The 25,070-nt window shown below is 36.0% G+C and overlaps 1 protein-coding gene across 3 annotated transcripts in view; it reads right to left on the minus strand.

Annotated features, from left to right (window-relative positions):
• The window catches only part of LOC127839511 (signal peptide, CUB and EGF-like domain-containing protein 2), a 131,124-nt gene that overhangs the window by 90,474 nt on the left and 15,580 nt on the right, over positions 1 to 25,070 (minus strand). The window contains exon 1 of one of the 3 annotated variants that reach the window (XM_052367904.1): positions 19,103 to 19,243. The exons of the other annotated variants lie outside the window; for them this stretch is intronic. Coding sequence (XP_052223864.1) covers positions 19,103 to 19,172 — 70 coding nt within the window. The 5' untranslated portion in view covers positions 19,173 to 19,243. Of the gene's footprint in view, positions 1 to 19,102; positions 19,244 to 25,070 lie in introns of those variants that run through there. 3 annotated transcript variants of the gene reach the window in all.

Raw genomic sequence — 25,070 nt, forward strand, 5'->3', positions numbered from 1 at the left:
GACAGTGGTTATGATGATTGGGGTTTGATGATTGTGGTGATGATGATGATGATGATGATAATGATGATGATGATGATGATAACAAACGTTTTGGGATGATGATGACAGCGATGTTTATCGGACGATGATGATGGTTATAATGATGATGATAAGTTTTTAGATGATGATGACGGCGATGTTTATCGGCCGACGATGATGATAATGATGATGATGATAACAAAATATTTGTGATGATGATGATGGCGATGTTTATTGGCCGATGATGATGATGATATTCTCATCGTCGTCATCATCATCACAACATCCTCATTATCGACCGAAAACATCGCTGTCATTATCATCACAAAAAAAACTTTTGTGATCACCATTACGATCATGATAATGGATATGATGATGTTGGTTTTGATGGTGATGATGATGGTGGTGTTGGTAAAGATAACAACGATGATGATCATTGGGGTGTTGATAATTGATGTGATGATGATGATGATGATGATGATGATGATGATGATGAGATAACGATGATGATGATGATGATGATGAGATAACGATGATGATGATGATGATGATTACGATGATGAGTGTGTATCATATTCGGAACGAATGTGGTACATTTTTCATCCGAATATGGTACAAGTTTGTACCATATTCGGTCAGGCATTTTACCCCAAAACTGCAGATACGTATATGGTACAATTAGACAGTTGTACCATATTCGGCCGAATATGGTACAAACTTGTACCATATTCGTTTTTGTACCAAATACGGTCCGACACAGCATTAAGCCCCGTTTTCCCTGAAAGCAGCCAACATGTACATATTTCAATGATAAACTGGCCAATGTCGTCGCACAAGCTGTTATAAACACTAGACTGGCCAATATGTCGCACAAGCTCTTAAACCTATTATTTACATACAGGCTGTCTGCTGCAGTGTACCAGTGACGTATAAACAGGCAGTGGTAATCGTTCCTAGCGTAGTGACTTGTAGTTATCGTTCCTATCGTAGCTAAAGCAGACTGACTTGCAAAACTGCCTCTCTACATTAGTTGTCAGCTAACGCTCAAAACTAAAAACGCCGTGTAAGTGTTTCATTAATATTGTATGCCAGTTATTGATGTTCCACTTCCGTGAATTTAAGCGAATTTTGTGGTTTTGCCCAAATGAGAAATACTTATATTCGAAGGAAGAATACTATTTAATAAAATAGTCAAAATAGACGAAGCATGCCTTTCATTTATTATATTTAAAATGAAAAATAAAGATAGTAATACGGAATTATTACTAGCGATACAATACCTACATATTTTTCTTGTTTTATTTATTTCAATTTGATATTATATAATACTTTTTCTTTCCATGTGACCTTTAACACCAAATCACGAATAAAAAATAACTATGGTTCGAACAAACAAGCCCATAAACGCACATGTTCAAGTTATTTGTATTTGTGAATTGTTGTCTTATTAAAGTTAATAACTTCTCAACTGACATGTTTAAGCGTTGTGCTTTTGTAATTTTAACACAAGCTGCCATAGCCCATTGTTGTTGTTCACTTTTTCCGATTCGCGAACTGATGCTGAACATCCTTCCTGACTGGAACAGTTTAATCAGCGAAACATAGAAAAAAAAACTTTAAAAAACTTACTACACTGAAAGACGAGTAGAACTTTATTATGGATCCCGTGATTGATTTTAAGCCAAACCAGATCTTGCATTTGGCAGATGGTTGACGATATTTTGACGGAGTAATCAATTTCGGAGTTGGGACAAAATGGAACTGTTAATAATGCACGTGCATTGTCAAGAAACGGCTTGCTTCAATCGAATTTTTTAGATAAATGAATAAAAAACACGTCTTAGTATTGAGTCTATTGACACAAATATAAAAAATTACAAAAACAAAATGTTTAATTGTGTCATCGTTTAAAATGTTTTATATATTATGGATTATAAATAGGCGTACACAGCCAAGCTATTTAATTGAAAATTTAAAACAATGATTGAGGTATCGTCTTGAATGGCACATCGATGGTATGGATATTGAACTAGATGATTACATAAACCGGTATATCTGTAAAGCATATTATCAAGGAAAATACATAGCAATCAATCGTTTTTGTGCATTTAACCTTGTCTCAGAAAGGTACAGTTCTGGTACTATTGGTTGTTTCCATCAATCGAGTAGTAAATAGTGATTTAATTGAAATCTATAGCCAGTTAGCCAGTTAACGGTATTAAATTTGAATTGTGATGCCATGCTTTTTTTATATCTACACTTTAATGTGTTTTTTTTTATAAATCCGAGCCAATTGTAATGGTTGGAGCTCATTAAGAAGGTTTCAATAACTAAGTGCTTTGGAGTAACCGTTTAAAGACATTGAGCCTAACTGTATGCATGTTTGTGTTTGTTTGTGATTTTGTATATTTAACCCACGAAAGCTTATATGATAAGTAAGTGGTAGCTCAAACTTCGCTTATTGGTCAAGCAGCATTAACTTCATCGATAAAAGATAAATGGTATTGTATTCTGATACATGTAATGAATTGTTGGTGTGTTTTATATTTGCCCACACGCTTTAACTGAATATAACTATTGAGTGACTGCGGAATCCTAATACATCAACCAAAGATATACCAGGGGATAGAATTATCGATCACTTACAAATACAACAAGGGGAACAAACCATTAAGGTAAACTGAGAAGATATGCCAAGATTATCGTTCCTTAATTTGCCGCTTTCAATAGTTCATAGTGTGCAAATTATGTAAAATTGTTTCGGAACACATACTATTTATGTAAACACGAAACTCATTCTGTCGTGCATGTTTAACCCAATAATTTGAAATAGTTTACATCGACAATTCAAACATAAAATATATGTATTTAATCAGCCAAATATGGACATACTAAAGGGTTTACAGGCTTAACAACATGCAGCAGGCAATTAAAAATAACAATCCTGTTGTGTTCTTTTTCATAGCGTTTTTCTGTTATCTAAAATGGAGATTGGTTAACAGGCATATTATTTAAAGAAAATTTAAGATCACTTGAGAGAAATTGTATGCATATATATATATATATATATATATATATATATATATATATATATATATATATATATATATCTTTTAAAACAAAAACTATGTTAATATCAATATTCAGATATACTTTGTTGATCACTTTATAACATCCACTGTTTTTATATACTAATTTATTGATATTTTAGGTATAAATTCTTATTCCTTAACGATTTTATTATTTGATTGTCGCATCCATAAAATAAAATTAAAATTCAATTACCTCAAACAATCAAATACCACGGTAATTGTTATTTCGGTTATTTATAAACAGGTGCCCATTACAGGTAAACATCTGTTTGGTTAATTGAAATGTTACTTACATCTGACCCAGATAGACATCGGTTATAATGAGCAGAAGTTAATCGTCTTTTCAGCTGTTATTCTGTTTTCTTGCGGATATTATATTTAACTTATATTCACGGTACACAGCGCTTTTACCGACTGCGTGATATCATGCTAAGTTAACCCATTTATGCCTAGTGGACTCTCCCATCTTTCTAAATTGGATCAATTTATTTCCAAAATTAGGGATGTCTAGTATATTTATTTCTATATTTAGAATATTTCTAACAGAAATTCCTAAAAGCAAACAGCGCAGACCCTGGTGAGACGCCGCAACATGCGGCGTCTCATCTGGTCCACGCTGTTTGCTAAGACCCTTTTTCTAGACGCTTGGCATAAATGGGTTAAAATACATGGTCAACTCGGGTTATATAAACTAATGACGCTAAAATGAAAACATGAGAAAAAAACAAACACACCGGACTTATATTGCCGATTGATTTTGTTAGATTTCAAATGTAAACATTAATATGTAAGTGCAGTAATAATGACTGACGTTTGCATTTTCCTAATAAAAACTCTTTTAAAATTACATTATTCAGTTCAGCCTGATTAAACCGAGACACCCCTTATGCAAACAAGTATTGCAACATGATACTATACACCGCTATGCGTGAGTTAATTAATTTTTGAAGAACGTCACCGAATGGGCGTGTCGCTTATATATGGGTCAACATAATACAATATGTATAGGTTATTATATGGAGGAACATATGCAATAAACATGTCATTATATGGAGGAAGTGTGCTTTTAGTGGTTATTGGCACACTTGGTGAGTTATTTGAATGAGGGCTTTAGTCTGAGTGCAAATAAACACCAAGTGTGCCAATTACCACTAAAAGCACACTTCCTCCATATAATGACCTGTTTATTGCATATGTTCATCATGCGTATACAAATGTCGTGTATATCGAAATTAATAATTAATATCGTAATAAAAACATAATTAAATATAAACGACTCGCTTACCTATATGACAAATTTAAATCAATATTTCTAACAATGAACTTGAAACGAGTTGCACTGACATTTTTTATTATTCCATCTCTTTCTCGAAACTTATTTAAACCATACTATTTTATTGTATTCCTATCGACGTTTACAATTATGCAGGATAAACACGCAATGCGAAATACGTTTTGCATGTGTTCGATGCTTTAAACAAATATTTTACTGTTAAAAAACAACACGTACAACATGTCCTTAAAATCCAGATAGTTTAACTCAAACTAGTGTATTTCTTCAGAGAAATTACGTCAAAAAAAACATACGTCATAAATTGCGCTATCAGTTGCATGAAAAATAAAAGTTCTAAAAGCCGGATTTGAGAAAAAAAGCGATTCCAAAATCCGTTGAGGCGCCATTTTGTTTTAACGCTCCGGTCGCCAATTACGTAACGCCAACGCGTGCTGACGATCCGGCGTTACTGGACAACAGGTGCAAGATAACCGGACGTTTGCAAATAACCGATTTTGGCACAGTTTGCCAATAACGGGTTATTTGCACACTTGCTCAATACCGAGATCTTCATGAGTTATTTGCGAGAAAGCGGTCAATTTTGTTACTAAATATAGTAACATATGCAATAACGATCGTTCATAAAGAGCATGTGTGTGCGCTTAGTACTGAATAAGCGCTTTAATGAGCAACGCATGGTCAGGAACAGGATAACGTACTCTAATACGAATTAATATAAAGCAAAAAACTCATAACAAACACACATACAAATCTCTTATCTTATATTAAAGAAAAACACTATGTTGTACAGATTGCACTGTTATATACGTCAACATTGTTTAACAAGTAATTAAAAGTAATAAATATATTGCAAAGTATTATCAATTTACTTGTAATTTTGACGTTATACTAATAGTATAATATTGATGGTCTGGTTATTATTTTTGTAAAATGACAAATGCCTGTTATATTTTGTTGTTGTTAAAATACATGTACACTTTTGACTATATATGTTTGTTTATTTTTGCTACTTGGATTTATCGCCGTTTTTAAGAGTATTGTAGTCTTGTCTAGAAAACTTACTTACAGCCGATACTGATTGAATGACTTGAAAACTGTTATCTGACGTATTGAGAAGATACTAATTACAATTAATGCGTTTTTATGGATGATGAACAGACATTTGATGCTGATATAGAAGAGACTTTATGGATTAGATTAATAGTGACAGGGATAAGTTCTTAAATATTAAAGATGATCAAGTCAATCTATCAAAATGTTAAATCATATGTTACTATTGTAAATATGTCATATTCAGAGCTGTTTGAAGTCACTTTTTGAGTGAAACAGGTTGAGACAATATCACCTTTATTATTTTGTGTATTCATAAATGGTACAAATGATTGTATTGATATTAAAAGTGTAACTGAAAAAGATGTACCTTTATTAGCAAGTTATCAATATTTGTGTTGCTTTTTGCTGATAACATTTCAGTATTTACCACAAATCCATAAAGTATACCGTTGCAATTAAATTATATCTATCAATACTCATGTCAATGGGGATAACATAAATATAAACAAAACTAATTAGTGTATATTTAGAAAAAAACAACAACGAAAAGCAATACATTTAAATGGAATATTAATCAACAGGCTATTGAGCTTTATGATGAAATGTATTCACTACAAGAACCTAATATATTAAGAGCAATGAAGGAAAATAATGAACAATTTTTAAAAGCTAACAACCATTTATTGTAAATTTTTAGCAAAGTTACGAATAACGATTAAACTAAACTATCTCAGACTCCCTAGTTGTACCAATTATTTTATATGCATATGAAATATGGGAAAAATACTAAATTAATAAAGTTGACAAACTTCGTTTTAAATTGTATAAACTATTCTTGGTGTGCACTCACATACTTCTAATGCCGCTGTCTTAGGCGAACGATGCAGATTTCCATTTCTACCATATGTAAACAACGGACAATTAGCTATTGGTTTTAAATCGAACACAATTCTGAATCTCTTATGCACACTGTTTATAACAAACAATCACATTTTTACAATAATTTTATTGGGAATAATGATAGTAATAACTCATCTCTGTGATGCGCATGTGTTAAAAACAAACAATTAAAACAAGGGCACGGAATTTTATTTAATAATTTAATTCATAATTTTAATTATTCGAATGAAATAAGCAAAAGATTGAAACACAAATTTATTCAAAATTGGCACGATAAGGTCTATAACCAACCGATACTAGAATATGACTGAATTCGCGTACGAAAAAAAAGTAGATTTCATCAATACGAAAACATCACAAACCACATGTAACAGGATTTAGACATAGCGCCCATAAATAGGAAATAGAGACTGGTAGATATGATAACATACCAAGAAGCCAACGCACATATGGACTATGTAACGCAAACGCTGTTGAATCAGAGTATCACTTTTTTCTAACTTGCCCAATCTATAAAGATCTATGAACAAAATATTCTATTTCATCAAACTGGCCAAATTTATTGAAATTTTAAAACATACTCCATAGTCAAATAAAAAAAAGGCATTAGCAAAATTGCTGGATTCACTACCGATGTCAAGAAACTCCTTGGGGAAAAATTACTTTCAATATAGTTTGCGACTATTTGCATGATTTGATTTGTATTGTACTTATGCACTTTGACTATACATTGCTTACTTGTATAGAAATGGTCAAAATAGTTTTTCCGATATTCCAATAAAGACTTGAACAACTTGAACTTTTTTAGAAACGTTTACCCATTTATGCTTAGTGGACTCTACCATCCTTCTAAATTGGATCAATTTATTTCCGAAATTAGGGATGTCGAGTTGCTGTTTGCCAAGGCCTTTCTTTCTAGACGCTAAGCATGAATGGGTTAAACTATTCGAAATAATGTTCTGACCGTTCACAATATTGTGTAGCACGTTTGATTTTGTTGTTAAAAACTAATTTGCCTCTGGTTCTTTTATACGTGATTTTAATGAACCGTTACAGAAACAACTGCAGTTATACCAGCTGCATGGTTTATTTTCTTTGTTTCTTCCCAGAAAAATAAGCTATCTGCATTATTAGACCTCCCCCCTTCCATTTATATTGGCGAAACAGTGTACAATTAGCCTTGATATCAACATGTTTTATGTTCGTGCATGAAATTCGTAGATTTTTCGTTTGTTTATATGAATGAAACATTCCAATTATCGTTTTATACATTAAACTTTAGTTTCTATGTTTGGTTTAATGCATTCATTAAAGAGTTTCAATAATTGCATTTCATCTACAAACATTTATTAATGAATACTTATGTGCACAGTACAAAGCAATTTTTGTTTTGTATATTTACAATTTTATTATTATGTCGGAATGAAGATACAGTTTATTGACCAAGAATAACAAAAGATTTAAGGTGTGATATTAATATAAAAATATAATCAACGATATAATCCAGCTCTATGTCAAGGTCGCAGAAATGTCCTGCTTTGTTTTGTTTATTGATAAAAAACATTAATGTAGTATTTTTTTTATTTATGATAAAGGCATTTTAATATTTATAAATACACGTGTATACTACTGTATGATTAAATCTGGTTTTTGCAGTTATCAAACAGGTTTGAGCCACCAACGCTTTGAGCAAACCGTTCTCATGTGGTAACCCCAGCTGCAATTAGTTAAATAGTATTTTATTTCATATCTATACAATCTAGCTAACTGGTAAAATACTTAATCTACTGATAATGTTCCTGTGTTTATATTTGCTATAAATAATAGTTTTGGTATGCGTAAATATACATAACATTATTAATAAGAATGATCTCACCTATTATATGTATAATTTTAAAGATGAGATTTTACATATTACAGCCTCAGGCGTGGACGGACTTTCATTCCCCCCCAACACCCCACCCCACCCCCCACATCCACACGCACAATATCCCGGGTAATATCGACAGATTTTTAGCACAAATACCATCATATCTTCACACGTGTTTAATTTTGGGCAGCATTAAGCGAGTTCTCTTTGTAGAAATAATATTTATGCCTTTATTTTAACTTACATTCTATTAGTCCATAAAAAACGAGGAAACTTTACAAAATGTACACATTAAGATTTTATAAATTGTATGGCATATTATTTTCTTTTAACGTCTATGGGTCTTTTTAAATACGTGCGCATGTTGTTTACCTCGACGTTTGTATCAATTTTATACAAACATACGTGATATAATGTTTTGTATAACGTTCGTAGGCGATTACATCAGCCGATGTTTGGGGATATGACTTATTGCTCGGAATCAACGATTTAGTATTCATTTTTTGGGGTAAATGAATTTTACACAGCAAGCAAACTTGTTTCCAAGATGGTGTGCATTATTAGACACTAAATGCAACAAAAACTGCTAAAATATGTTTTACAACTATAAAGTTAAAATGTTCATTATATTCGTTAATTAACATGTCAATCTTATTACAACATATTCGTTCCCGCAAAAATGCAGAGTTGTAGCGATTTTTATGTATTATATTTATTTACAAATGGGGACGGATTGGTAAAACACAAAGAAAATCAGGTAACTGCCTTCTCTGTTACTATTTCAGGATCGGCACAAATACATATGTTTGTATTGTAAGCGTTGTCTGATAAACACTAGGGGACTTTTTTTAACGCATACATTTTCAAACTTGAATATCTTAGTTATTAGTAAAGATATTGATTTAAAATTTTACATTCGATCATTTGACTACATTCTATTCAAGCTCACGATACAATAATTCATCCGTGACGATTGCACGCTTTAGCAAGTGGGGTAGGTGTTGTTCCACATTTGTGCACGAGGAAATGTTGAAACGTGATTTAATTTTTTTTCTATTAATTTATTTGAGGTGATTTATTACACAAGGAAAAAAATACAATTGATTTACAAAACAATATAACTCGTATGAATATTATTCAGGAGCGCAATCGCGCACTTTGCATTTTACAGCCTACCTTTCCCACTTGCTAAAGCGTCCGATAGTCACGGATGAATGATTTTATCATTAGCTTGCACATATTGTAGTCAATTTATCACATGATTGTGCAATTTTAAATAAAAAATATTTACTCATTACTGAGATATGTTAGTTTTAAAAGCGTTGCGTTAGAAAAATCACCAAGTGTAGAAAAAGACGATATACATGTTATTCCAATTTAATTTCAATTTCCTAATTATAGGTAAGTTTTTACACAAGAAAAAACATAACATTAATTAAAGAAAAACAATATGGCTCGTATGAATATTCAGGAGCGCAACGGCTCAATCGGCATGTTGCAAGCCGGTCAGTTAGTAAGACGTGTAATGGCCCTATTCCACTACGCAAACAAGCCCACGATGCGCTGCGATTTATCCCATTTATTGAATCCGAAAGACTCGCGACAGTCTACGATTCAGTTACGACACTGGTACGATTGAGTTACGACGAATCGTGGGGTTCGGTTGAAGTCTTGCGAATAGGGTCGTGACATCACTACGATGTGTAAGAATCTACTGCGACTGTACTACGAACGATGCAGATCGGTCACGACTAAGCTAGCACCTCACCGAACGCACCCATGAATTAGGCGCCAATATATATTGATATTGATCTAAATCGCGAGAAACTTAACGGACTCGCAACTCACTCGGAACGAACTCGTGAGAGTCTTTATCTAAATCGCGAGAATCTGAGCGGGCTCCAACTCATTCGGGGTGAACTTGAAAGAGTCTTGACAAAGTCGTAGCCGATTCTCAGACAGATCAGGTGATCACCGATTCCCCGATTGAGCCACGAATTACCAACGATTTTATTACGACGCCAAAGAACGCACGACGCTGTTACGAGTCAACTGCGATAAAATTCAGTCTTGAAGGTCCTGGCCAAATTTTAGAAACGTTTAAAATCTGGCCACGATTTTTCGGGAGCTCACGAGTTGAAGGAATCACTTACGACCGGCTTACGACTAGCTACGAACGAGTAAGGACCTTTGTCGATTGAGTTACGAATGTCCCCGACCTCAACATATTGGAAATCGGGACAAATCGTGGGGAATCGGGTCGTAGTGGAATACCCCTATAAGTTTATGCGTTTTACTTTTTACATTGTTATTATTTAACGTTTTCCGAGTTTGCGAATTTAACTTTTGAAATGACGTTTTTAATTTGTTAAGTTTTATATTTTGTTGTTTTTCAATTTCAATTGCTTTTTCAGGCATTTTCAGATATGTGTTGATAATTCCAAATTTCAACACAAGCCGTTCAACAATTAGGGAACTATATTGATATGATTAAGTGATGCGATTGAAAAGTCTCCAAGTGTACATGTACTACAAACTGAAAGGAAAGAAACGTGTGAAAACATCTAAATTAATACATGATTAAATTGATCAAGCGGAATATTTTTATTACGATTAATTAAAGGATGCGCTATAATCGACGATTATCAAAATAGTTTAAATTACGTGTTTATCAAATTATGTCGAATCGGATATTTGAGTACGAAGCTGCGAAGCCATCCACTTATCTAGACTTCCGAACTTATTGCTTTCATCTATTTTGTTGTTTAGTCGTTTTTAACCCATTTATACATAGCGTCTAGAAAAAAGGCCTTTGCAAACAGCGTAGACCCATGCGGCGTCTCATCAGGGTCTGCGTTGTTTGCTTAAAATAATTTCTGTAAGAAATATTCTAAATATAGAAATAAATATACTAGACATCCCTAATTTTGGAAATAAATTGATCCAGGTTAGAAGAATGGGAGAGTCCACTAAGCATAAATGGGTTAAAACAGTCGTACAGTGTCGCCTGTTTGTCCCATGTGTATGCTATTTTTGAGATAGCGAACAGACTTCACAGAAGAATGTGCTTTAGCTGAATAGAAATCGTAAATGACCAATATACAGGGGACGGTCAGACCTTACTTTAATGTTCAGCGGACAGCAAAACTTTGCTTAAATTTTCGGTTAGACCTCACTTTAATGTACAGCGGACGGTTAGACAATACTTTAATGTAAAACAGACGGCTAAACCTTACTTTAATGTAAGATGTACTATTCGTATTCTTTGAGTACATATAGGTGGTTCTCTCTTAGCAAAAAGAATACATAAACAATAGAAATATAAAGAAAGACCATTTTAAATGTTTTTTAACCATTGCTAAAGACTAAAAAAATATTGTTTTTATAAAAGAAAAATTCAAAACGAATATCTTAAATAATAAACAGAGTTACACCTCAGTAAAGTATAGGCCTTAACATCAATGTACAATATAACTTATTTATATACTCTGATAAAGTTCAAGAACAGAAAATATTCATAAGTGAACCAAACGCATTTAATAACACCCTCTGTAAAGGTAACAATACGTCAGCAATAAGAAATACATACGTGTATCATATTACCAAGAGTGAGATAAATAATTTCTGCACACATAATTATATCAATTAAATATTAATCAACTTCAAATTACTGTAAAATGATTGAACATTTTTGACAGTTTCTGAAACAAGTCGAATTCGGTTGAATTTCGACAACAATAATACAGACGTGTAATCGCAATTTGTATACCTAAATACACCGCGCGAGTTAACAGACAGATTTCGATTAACGAAAACAATCTTTTTGAAAAAAACATTTCGTTTACTTAAATGAAAACGCACCTTTTCTCTGTTATATGTTCTTAACCCATTTATGCCTAGCGTCTAGAAAAAAGGCCATGGCAAAGAGCGTAGACCCAGTTGATGCGGCGTCTCAACTGGGTCTGCGCTCTTTGCTGAAAGGAATTTATGTAAAAAATATTCTAAATATAAAAAAAAATATACACGACATCCCTAATTTTGGAAATGAATTGATCCAATTTAGAAGGATGGGAGAGTCCACTAGGCATAAATGGGTTTATATGAACAGAAACAACATCGGTAGTAAACTTAGTTTATACATATACACTATGCGTTGCATACAGACGTCATATAGACCATCGGATCAGAATATACGCTTGAAGAGGCTGCACACTTCACATTCTGCCAAAGGCTACTCATAAAACATGGAATTTTCTATAAAATGTATTCCTAAAACTATTACATTTTAAACATAAATAATTAAGAAAACATTTCTATTTAATTACTATCAACTACTCAATGGTCGGATGCAAACCAGGGTAGCATATTTGTATTTAAATGATGAAGCGAAACTGAAACAACAATGATTTAAAGCTTTTTAGAGATAACATCATGTTAAAATAGCCAGATTAACGTTATGCAATTAAATATGCCCTGTAAAAAGGGGGCTTAATGAATGTGCGTAAATGCCGTCCCGGATTAGCCTGTTCAGTCCGCACAGGCAAATCAGGGACGACACTTTCCGCTTCTATGGTATTTTTCGTTTAAAGAAAGTCTCTTCTTTGCAAAATCCGGGCGAAAAGTGTCGTTCCTGAACAGGCTAATCTGGTACTACACTTAACCCACATGCATTAAGCCCCTGTACACAGAGCACGGCCCATAACAGGCTAATCTGGTACTACACTTAACACACATGCATTAAGCCCCTGTACACAGAGCACGGCCCATAACAGGCTAATCTGGTACTACACTTAACACACATGCATTAAGCCCCTGTACACAGAGCACGGCCCATAACAGGCTAATCTGGTACTACACTTAACACACATGCATTAAGCCCTTGTACACAGAGCACGGCCCATAACAGGCTAATCTGGTACTACACTTAACACACATGCATTAAGCCCCTGTACACAGAGCACGGCCCATAACAGGCTAATCTGGTACTACACTTAACCCACATGCATTAAGCCCCTGTACACAGAGCACGGCCCATAACAGGCTAATCTGGTACTACACTTAATACACATGCATTAAGCCCCTGTACACAGAGCACGGCCCAAAATAGGCTAATCTGGTACTACACTTAACCCACATGCATTAAGCCCCTGTACACAGAGCACGGCCCATAACAGGCTAATCTGGTACTACACTTAACACACATGCATTAAGCCCCTGTACACAGAGCACGGCCCATAACAGGCTAATCTGGTACTACACTTAACACACATGCATTAAGCCCCTGTACACAGAGCACGGCCCATAACAGGCTAATCTGGTACTACACTTAACACACATGCATTAAGCCCTGTACACAGAGCACGGCCCATAACAGGCTAATCTGGTACTACACTTAACACACATGCATTAAGCCCCTGTACACATAGCACGGCCCATAACAGGCTAATCTGGTACTACACTTAACACACATGCATTAAGCCCCTGTACACAGAGCACGGCCCATAACAGGCTAATCTGGTACTACACTTAACACACATGCATTAAGCCCTTGTACACAGAGCACGGCCCATAACAGGCTAATCTGGTACTACACTTAACACACATGCATTAAGCCCCTGTACACAGAGCACGGCCCATAACAGGCTAATCTGGTACTACACTTAACACACATGCATTAAGCCCCTGTACACAGAGCACGGCCCATAACAGGCTAATCTGGTACTACACTTAACACACATGCATTAAGCCCCTGTACACAGAGCACTGCCCATAACAGGCTAATCTGGTACTACACTTAACACACAGGCATTAAGCCCCTGTACACAGAGCACGGCCCATAACAGGCTAATCTGGTACTACACTTAACACACATGCATTAAGCCCCTGTACACAGAGCACGGCCCATAACAGGCTAATCTGGTACTACACTTAACACACATGCATTAAGCCCCTGTACACAGAGCACGGCCCATAACAGGCTAATCTGGTACTACACTTAACACACATGCATTAAGCCCCCTGTACACAGAGCACGGCCCATATTTCTTATGTTCATTTTGTTGTCAACATGTCAAAGGTAAAAATATCAACATTTAAAACGATTACATAGTTCAATTGTTATATGTGAACTACACTTAACACACATGCATTAAGCCCCTGTACACAGAGCACGGCCCATAACATGCTAATCTGGTACTACACTTAACACACATGCATTAAGCCCCTGTACACAGAGCACGGCCCATAACAGGCTAATCTGGTACTACACTTAACACACAGGCACTAAGCCCCTGTACACAGAGCACGGCCCATAACAGGCTAATCTGGTACTACACTTAACACACATGCATTAAGCCCTTGTACACAGAGCACGGCCCATAACAGGCTAATCTGGTACTACACTTAACACACATGCATTAAGCCCCTGTACACAGAGCACGGCCCATAACAGGCTAATCTGGTACTACACTTAACACACATGCATTAAGCCCCTGTACACAGAGCACGGCCCATAACAGGCTAATCTGGTACTACACTTAACACACATGCATTAAGCCCTTGTACACAGAGCACGGCCCATAACAGGCTAATCTGGTACTACACTTAACACACATGCATTAAGCCCCCTGTACACAGAGCACGGCCCATAACAGGCTAATCTGGTACTACACTTAATACACATGCATTAAGCCCTTGTACACAGAGCACGGCCCATAACGGCTAATCTGGTACTACACTTAACACACATGCATTAAGCCCCTGTACACAGAGCACGGCCCATAACAGGCTAATCTGGTACTACACTTAATACACATGCATTAAGCCCTTGTACACAGAGCACGGCCCATAACAGGCTAATCTGGTACTACACTTAACACACATGCATTAAGCCCCTGTACACAGAGCACGGCCCATAACAGGCTAATCTGGTACTACACTTAACACACATGCATTAAGCCCCTGTACACAGAGCACGGCCCATAACAGGCTAATCTGGTACTACACTTAACACACATGCATTAAGCCCCTGTACACAGAGCACGGCCCATAACAGGCTAATCTGGTACTACACTTAACACACATGCATTAAGCCCCTGTACACAGAGCACGGCCCATAACAGGCTTATCTGGTACTACACTTAACACACATGCATTAAGCCCCCTGTACACAGAGCACGGCCCATATTTCTTATGTTCATTTTGTTGTCAACATGTCAAAGGTAAAAATATCAACATTTAAAACGATTACATAGTTCAATTGTTATATGTGAAGAGTTTATTTTTAATTGTCTGGCTTAAAAAGTCTATAATAATTTATTGCATACCAATACAACGGCACAAACCCATTTGTTAATTTTTTAACACTGTACTGTATCTGTGTTATTTAAACTGGTAATTTGGAAGTAGTTAACTTATTTTTCTATAAGTAAATGTTTATGTCCACAATTATTCACTATTAACCCATTAATGCATAGCGTCTAGAAAAAGGTCTTGGCAAACAGCGTAAACCCAGATGAGACGCCGTATGATGCGGCGTGTCATCAGGGTCTGCGCTGTTTACTTAAAGGCATTCCTGTAAGAAATATTTTAAATATAGAAATAAATATACCAGACATCCCTTATTTTGGAAATAAATTGATCCAATTTAGAAGGATTGGAGAGTCCACTAGGCATAAATGGGTTAAACATTAAAAGAAAATTTCAAGCAAACTTGTCTTTCGCGTACTTCCTTTAGGTTATGACATTTGCGTTCGGGATTGCACGGAACCATCCAAATATTTTAAATAATATATACGAGTATTCAACAGAAGTTAGTAGTGTAATTAATAGTTTTTATCAGTGAATAAACCAAAATCACTTCATCAATGTGTAACGTCTAAACTCATCTCTGCTCAATATTATGTAAAGATACAATCCTGTCTGAAATTGATGTATCTTCTTTCCGAAAAAATATTTACTTTTTAGCAAATTGCGCCTTACTACGTTTATTTATATTTTCAATGTTATTTGTCTGTAATTCAAGAAAGACGAGACATTTTTGGATGACATGAGACAGACAGCTCATGGAATTGAAACGCATTAAAGATAAGCAAAGAGAAATTAAAGCTGACATAAAATGGCAAGCGGTGTCATACAATCAATGGAGTATTTACATTCGTGCATTGGGTTTACCAATCGCTCGTCAATATCTAAGAAGCGTTAGTTCGACGCCTAATGAATACATTATTTAAGAAACGTGTTTAGATATAGACATTGAAATATTATATAATGCCGGATTAAACAAGCTTCTGGATGCAGGAATCAAAATAATTAACTATCTGATTTGTAAGTATTTGTTCGGGTATATTTTCACGTTTGACATATAACTCCCCACACATAACATGTGCAATTTTAATTTACAAGAAAGGTGTTATTTAGGTATTCTTAATTAAGGATCATCAAATTTTCGTAATTCCTCTAAGCTTATAAACTTCCGACGAACAATTATAAATAAAATATTTACATAGATTTTTATAGGAAAAATCATTTTCCTAAAACATATCTTGTGAAGAACACATTATAATCATTCAAAGTCCGTAAGATTTACTACGTTTCTTAAAAAATATACTCATAAGAATACACAACATTTTAAAATATTTTGTATTCATATGAGTATATTTTGTGTCATGAACATTGAAATCCTCAATGTGTGCTTTGGCCCCTTAATTTTCAACGTTTAAAAACAATTGTTTCTGTTTCAAGCATTTGGATTGAATATGTATTCTCGGTGTGTGTCGTTTTGGTAAGAGGTCAACATACAGTTTGCATTGGATACCAAGAATGGATCGTTGGCTGAAAACAGAAGAGTTTGCCATACCTGCTGTTTCGAAGCATTAATATAAAAATACATACATATACGTTTCCTTATTTAAAGTTGTCCGCAATATAGCTGATCAAATGTACTACACCTTTACACTTTTTGTAGGTAAGGTATCATATAACCTTTCAAGCACATTTTAAATAATTCGATGAAATGTCATCAGCAAACAGAGTGCGCGCGTGACCAACAAACTGACAACTTTATTTACCCAGACACGTGTGAATAGCATCTAAAAATTATCAGCATCAAAAATATTATAATCAAAAAGGCTAAAAGAAGTGCCGTACGTACATAAACGGAATGAGAGGGCTAACCTGTCACTTTTGAAAGAACAAATTACCAAAAAAATCAGTCGTGCTAAGCGCATACGCATACAATATATGAACTTTACTGTTCCGCGATGGTAATGTCCATTTTTAGAACTCCCAGAGGCACTTTTTTTAAAGAACGGAGCCATTAATTTTACAAAGCTCAATTAGCATTAGAAAAATATCTTAGCAAGTTTCACGAGGAATGGAAAACTACGACTGTCAGTCATGCTTTCACATCGACCAGACCCATTTTCTAATGCTAGCAAGATATCAAGAAAATAAATGTGCACGTTTACTGAGAACTGAACACATATGTTACTTTTTAAGTATTCAGCAGGTTTCACTTAATAACAACCATATCAAGAAAAAATGGCCGAAGGTTCTCAACGGATAAGAACTATTTCCCAACTCGGCATGAATATCAAAACAACAAATATTCTAATCAAATTTCATAAATGTATGGAAAATGTCACTTCTAGAATGTTTACAATATTTCACTTGCCCTATAAAGAAAACTTACATGAGCATTACTATTACCAAAATTATAAGAACTATCTCACCCCTCTTCGGCCATGTTTTTCAATACATCGGAATCAATTCCAAACTTGACTGAGAAATCATTAGAAAAAAAAATGTTACTAGCGAGTTTCATGAGCAGAACATGTGACTTCTAGAATCCTAATTTCGTCATACATGTTTACTATATCAATATAAGGAACACTGCGCCGCACCCTTGTGGCCCTTTTTAATAACACTGATCAGGTTATTTTTTTTACTCGCCTGAGATAATTAAAACAAAGTTTTTAGCAAGTTTAATTAAGAGTGGACATCATGACACTTCAAGATTTTATGATGTTACTCCATAGATTAAACCCCGTTATGAAAAAATGATAATAACTGTTCAGGACAATTGATTTTTTAAATGTTTCGAACTTGTATGTTAGTTTATCTTTTGATCGGACACAGATTGTATTAATATTGAAATATTGTAGTTCATAATGCAAGCAATGTGATTTTCAATTCTTCCCTCAAATGCGTAATTGCAAAACATTAAAGTTTAATTAAATCGAAGCCCTTTCCCATTTATATCGATGAATATGACAGTAAATATTAACGTTATACAGATATTCCCAGCATGCAAATCTATCGTCAGACCTATGCCAATTGTTTATAGGCGTAAGAGATTCACAGGAAAATAATTTCAACTGTTAACATTTAAACAACGTATAACCATGGCTTATCATGTTATCGTTCAATTAAATTTGTAATAAACGCCGTATTTACAATAAATTCTTTGTGACGTTAATATAAGCCATACTGCGTAACACTAAATCCTAGATACAACTAATGTACAAGTATGGTTGTTAATTTCAGAAACCAATTAATACGATCAAATAAATTATTGGTTGGAAAATGTATATGTTGATTTTATGACATGAACCTTTGCAATTTTAATTAACATTGAATATAAACACACAGTTTATACATAAAGAACACATATGGTTCACCTTAGCGTTTTGATAGTAAAAATTATAGATTGACTATAAAATACATAAACCTTAAACAAAAATTTTTTTTTGATGATATTTATATTTTCATTTACTATCACGACATACCATTGAAACGACATAATTTGTGTATTTTTTTTCGTCAACAACATAAAATGACAGTTGTTTAAAGACATAGTACAGGTAAACTACTTACCAATGTATAAAGAAATAAGATCCAGACTCATGATTGCGGATACTCTAAATGCCTGCCCTTTTAATTCCATTTAGACCATTTCTTAAATCATTTAGTCGTTCTGCCACTCGAAATAATCCCATTTAGCCGTAAGAAGACACTCTTTAATGGTATCGTAGCTAAACGCAGTTTTAAAGGTTCCAAAATAAAAAAACTTTGAATTATTAGACGTAAGCAGTCTTCTTTCTGGCACCAATGCACAAACGTGTGTTAATGTACACTGGCTATTCAAAGACTCATTACGTACAATAAGCAATGCACATATATTGGTAAAAGTTTATTTATCGCGCAGTGTTATTAAACTTACGCTAGTATAATGCGGCGCTTGTTAAGCCAAACATCAATAGCCCTTGAATGAATTAAATTGACAAAAACAAAACAACTTCATATCTACGAATTAACTTATGTTATTTTTAACATTTTGAAAACTTCGCCTTCACAATTTTGTCCATTAATATTGAGTGATGTGAATTTGAAATTTAAAACTATTACCAAATTATCCACATCGCGAAGCCGTCTTATTTTACACTTTGAGCAAATAAATAATATGTTCGCTAACTATGCTGATGCACAATCATTACCAACATGTATTCTCCTCGTATCGCTGAGCAATCGTCCTACGAGGTTACAGATATTTGTCGAACTTAACAGTAAATGTCGTCCTTATCCCGTCAAAACTGACAATACTAAGTGTGGGTCGGTTTTGCCTTTTAAACAGCTTTTTTCTTGACAACGGAATTCGGATTGAAACATCTAGCTGTGATTTGTATACGTTTTTCTACGCAGGTTTTGTCAATTATATTTATTTAATTCATTTTATAACAACCATCGTTCTTTGAGCGGGCAGACAACAATATCGTCACTGATGTATTTCAAAGTCAATCAGATGTAAATTCGATCTTATCTCGGTATATAAACGTGTTTTACAGGCAATTTGGTTTTGTTCTAGTCTAGCTGTTTACCATTAGCTCAAGCATGGACTTGTCAATGACTTTCTTTACATTAAATTACCAAAAGAAATATTAGTCTTTGAAGAATTACGAAAATGTTTATGTGATTTTCAGATTGGGATAGAAATGGCCATTACTTTATTGGTGCGGCTGTTCTTGACGTAATTGTTTCCGTGGAAGCACATATTAGTGTTGCATGTAAGCATTGTTTATTCATGTTGATATACCAAATTCACGGATAACTTTAATGTCGTTTTTTAAAAATATACCATTTGATATACTGATTATATGCTAAACAAAAGGGACTTGAATTAAATAAATTGGTGAACTTTTTGTCAAGATTTGAAAATTAACTTACCCGATAAAAGCTTAAACGCAATATGTGTTAGTAGTATGACAAAAGTAACCCATTTATGCCTAGTGGACTCTCACATCCTTCTAAATTGGATCAATTTATTTCAAAAATAAGGGATGTCTAGTATATTTATTTCTATATATTTAGAATATTTCTTACAGAAATTCCTATAAGCAAACAGCGCGGACTCAGATGAGAAGCCGCATCGTGCGACGTCTCATCTGGGTCAACGCTGTTTGCCAAGGCCCTTTTTCTAGACGCTAGGCATAAATTGATAATGGCAGAATATTTTCTTATAATGGGTTTTCATTAAAAAAAAAATAGGTCATGTTATGCATTCATTGTTATAAAGATTTGTTTAAGCAAAAACCTTATATTTCTCCAGAAAGGATATAGGCTTAATAAAAATTGTGTAGCCAATACGTACTAAAACTAAAATTTAGGTCAATAGATTTTGTAAAACGATTCATGTCCAAAAACTAATAAAACAGTAAAATGGTAACATGGTACATGAAATATGTACATGAAAATTGCTACAACATACATTTACATAAAACGTACAGTTCTGTACCATTAATTTTATATTAGGCAAGGACAAGATTACAATAACCATGAAATAATTATTCGGTATCACTCAACGTTTGAGTACGTGTATACAAACTCGTTGGTATAATTGTCCATGTTTTGAAACGGGTATCACATTATACAGTTATTTTCCAGAGCGTAAAGAAACGAGTATTACTCATCTGTATTATAGATGCGCAAAAAACTTTTGTACGACGGGTGACAAAACTGTTTTCAAAAAGATAAACGACATTACGAGACAAAGTTTTTCAAGCGGTTATACGTGAACAGGAAATCCAGATGAAAAAAACATGACATATTCTTAAATATAAAAAACGAATAAAAATGCATTATTTATTAAATGATAACGATATTGTTTGTTTGTTGAATTTGTGAAAACATATTTAATCAAAATATAGTTTGAGACCATACGACCATATGGTTATATCTTAGCAGATAACAATGATTGTTTTCCTTCACAATAAAATAAATACCGATTAAATGGATTATAATACCTATTAAAGTTACATACAAATTAATGTCTAACTATAGGACAGTCATATCAATCAAAAGGGCAGAGCGACACCATTAGACATTAGATTTCAAATAAACATACCACTCTCGTTAACCGCATCTCAAACAAGCGGAAATACGCTTAAGTATGAAATTGCGTTCAGAAACTTAAACTCACAACCTTCAACAAAAGGAACAAGTATAGGCTTACCACAACTCATATCTGGTTACCAAAGGTGAACTCGAATAATTTCTGCATAAATTATTATATCAATTATGCATTAATCAACTTTCTATGACTGTCAAGCGGTTGACCATATTTGACAGTATCAGCTCGAAAATCGAGTTCGTTTGATTTACGACGACAATGGCGCATACAATTACGCGCGCTGTCTATACCCAATTACACCACGCGTGTGAGAATGTTAAGACGGCCGATTAAAAAAAAGACATTACTAGTTTTGATGATAATTGTTTCACTTTTATTTTTAAATATACCATTATGTTTGCTGTTGTATTTAGTAAGGCCAATCCTAAGTTTGTTTGATTGCAAAGACAACCCCGTCTTGTAGGAGACTGGCTGTTCCAATGAATTCCCAGCATTAACCATGTGTAATATTGATGTTAAGTGGCGAACATTTAACATCCATGTAAAACACCGACCGACCGGCAGGAAGGCATGCAGGCAGGCAGGAAAGCAAGCAGGCAGGCAGGCAGGCCGGGCCCGACCGACCGACCGACCAACCGACGGACGGACGGACAGACGGACGGACAGACAGTCAGACAGACAGACAGACAGACAGACAGACAGACAGACAGACAGACAGACAGACAGACAGACAGACAGACAGACAGACAGGACAGACAGACAGATAAACAAACAGACAGACAGACAGACAGGCAGGCAGGAAGACAGACAGACCGAAAGACCGACCGACACACAGAAAGATATATAACAGACAGATAGAACGGACAGAGAGATAAACAGACAGACAGACAGATAAACAAACAGACAGACAAACAGGCAGGAAGACAGACAGACCGAAAGACCGACCGATCGACCGACAGACATATTAACAGACAGACAGGACAGACAAACAGACAGACAGACAGACAGACAGACACAGACAGACAGAACAGACAGACAGACAGACAGACAGACAGACAGAAAGACAGACAGACAGACAGACGACAGACAGACCGGCAGGCAGACAGACAGACAGACAGACAGACGGACGGACGGACGGACAGACGGACAGACAGACAGACAGACAGATGACCGACAGACCGATAGACAGACAGACAGACAGAGACAGACAGACAGACAGACAGACAGACAGACAGACAGACAGACAGACAGACAGACAGACAGACAGACAGACAGGCAGGCAGGCAGGCAGGCAGGCAGGAAGGCAGGCAGGCAGGCAGGCAGGCAGGCAGGCAGGCAGGCAGGCAGGCAGGCAGGCAGGCAGGCAGGCAGGCAGGCAGGCAGGCAGGCAGGCAGGCAGGCAGACAGACAGGAAGGCAGACAGGAAGCAGACAGACAGACAGATAATATAAAACACCGACCGACCGGCAGGAAGGCATGCAGGCAGACAGGCAAGCAGGCAGGCAGGCATACAGACCACAGACCGACAGACAGACAGACAGCCAGCCAGCCAGCCAGATAAACAAACATACAGACAGACAGACAGACAGACAGACAGACAGACAGACAGACAGACAGACAGACAGACAGACAGACAGACAGACAGACAGACAGACAGACAGACAGACAGACAGACAGACAGACAGACAGACAGACAGACAGACAGACAGACAGACAGACAGGCAGGCAGGAACAAAAGACCGAAAAGACCGACAGACGTACAGACATATAAACAGACACAGACAGACAGACAGACAGACAGACAGACCGACAGACAGACAGACAGACAGACAGACAGGGACAGACCGACAGGCAGGGCAGGCAGGCAGGAAGACAGACAGCCCGAAAGACCGACCGCCAGACGACAGACAGACAGGCAGGCCGCAGGCAGGCAGGCAGGCAGCAGGCAGGCAGACAGGCAGGCAGGCAGGCAGGCAGGCAGACAGAGGCAGACAGGAAGCCGGCAGGCGACAGACAGACGGACATGACAGGAAGGCAGACAGGAAGGGCAGATAGGAAGGCAGACAGACAGACAGATTAATAATAAAACACCGACCGACCGGCAGAAAGGCATGGCAGGCAGACAGGCAAGCAGGCAGGCTACAGACCAAACAGACCACAGACCGCCAGGACAGCCAGTCCAGCCACGACAGACGAAGACAGACAGACAGCCAGCCAGCCAGGCCAGCTAACAGCCAGACAGACAGACCGACAGACAGACAGACAGACAGACAGACAGCAGACAGAAGACAGACCGACAGACAGACAGAACAGACAGACAGACAGACAGACAGGACAGACCAGACAGACAGACAGACAGACAGACAGACAGACAGACAGACAGACAGACAGACAGACAGACAGACAGACAGACAGACAGACAGACAGACAGACAGAACAGACGGCAGACAGGCAGGCAGGCAGCAGGAAGACAGACAGACCGAAAGACCGACAGACAGACAGACATATAAACAGACAGACAGACATGCAGGCTGGCAGGCAGGCATACAGACAGAGAGGGAGGGAGGGAGGGAGAAAGAGGTGGAAACAGGAGAGGGAGAGATAGAATGTACATTTAAGAGACAGATGGTTCCTCATTTTAATGTTGGGTGCCCTGTATTGTGCAGACAATGATCACGCGCCCTTTAATAAAAGATAAAAGGATGGTGCCAAGAACTTAGATGTTGCTGGACTTTCATTTTGATGTCCCCCAGTCTTTTTTTACTGGGGACATTATTTTAGCCCTGTCGTGTGTTGGTTTGTTGGTTTGTTTGCGTCAAACTTTAACATTGGCAATAACTTTTGCAATATTGAAGATAGCAACTTGATATTTGACATGCATGTGTATCTCATGCAGCTGCACATTTTGCGTGGTGATAGGTCAAGGTCATCCTTCAAGATCAAGGTCAAATATATGAGAGGGGGGGGGGCACATAGGTTTCACACACATCTCGTTGATATTTATGTTATTGCGTTGACGCTTAAATAAAGTATTTCGTTTCACGCGATCTCACATAAACGAGTTTGCGTTGACTTTTATTTTACGGGGAATGCTTTATGTCTATCTTCATTATGTCCTTTGCAAGTACTAAACTCAAATTAAAGATTATATTGTTAAAATAATATCGATATGGTTAATTGATTAGCAAAATCGATCGAAAAAGCGCGTATCCTAATAATAAAAATGTAGAAATAAGATCTTTAGTTATATAATATTATTTGGAAGTTTATGCGCAAACTCAAAATTTAGAACGACACTTATCTGAACACACATTTCATGTATAGGCACTACTTACCAAGGTGTAATGGTATAGGTTCCAATGCATGATGATGAATCTTCTCCTTTATGCTTGCTTTATTATTTATTCGAGTTTAAGGACTTCATTAAATTCGTTTCCA

Source organism: Dreissena polymorpha, chromosome 1, assembly GCF_020536995.1.
Source record: "Dreissena polymorpha isolate Duluth1 chromosome 1, UMN_Dpol_1.0, whole genome shotgun sequence".
In the NCBI taxonomy this organism is placed as follows: Eukaryota; Metazoa; Mollusca; class Bivalvia; order Myida; family Dreissenidae; genus Dreissena; species Dreissena polymorpha.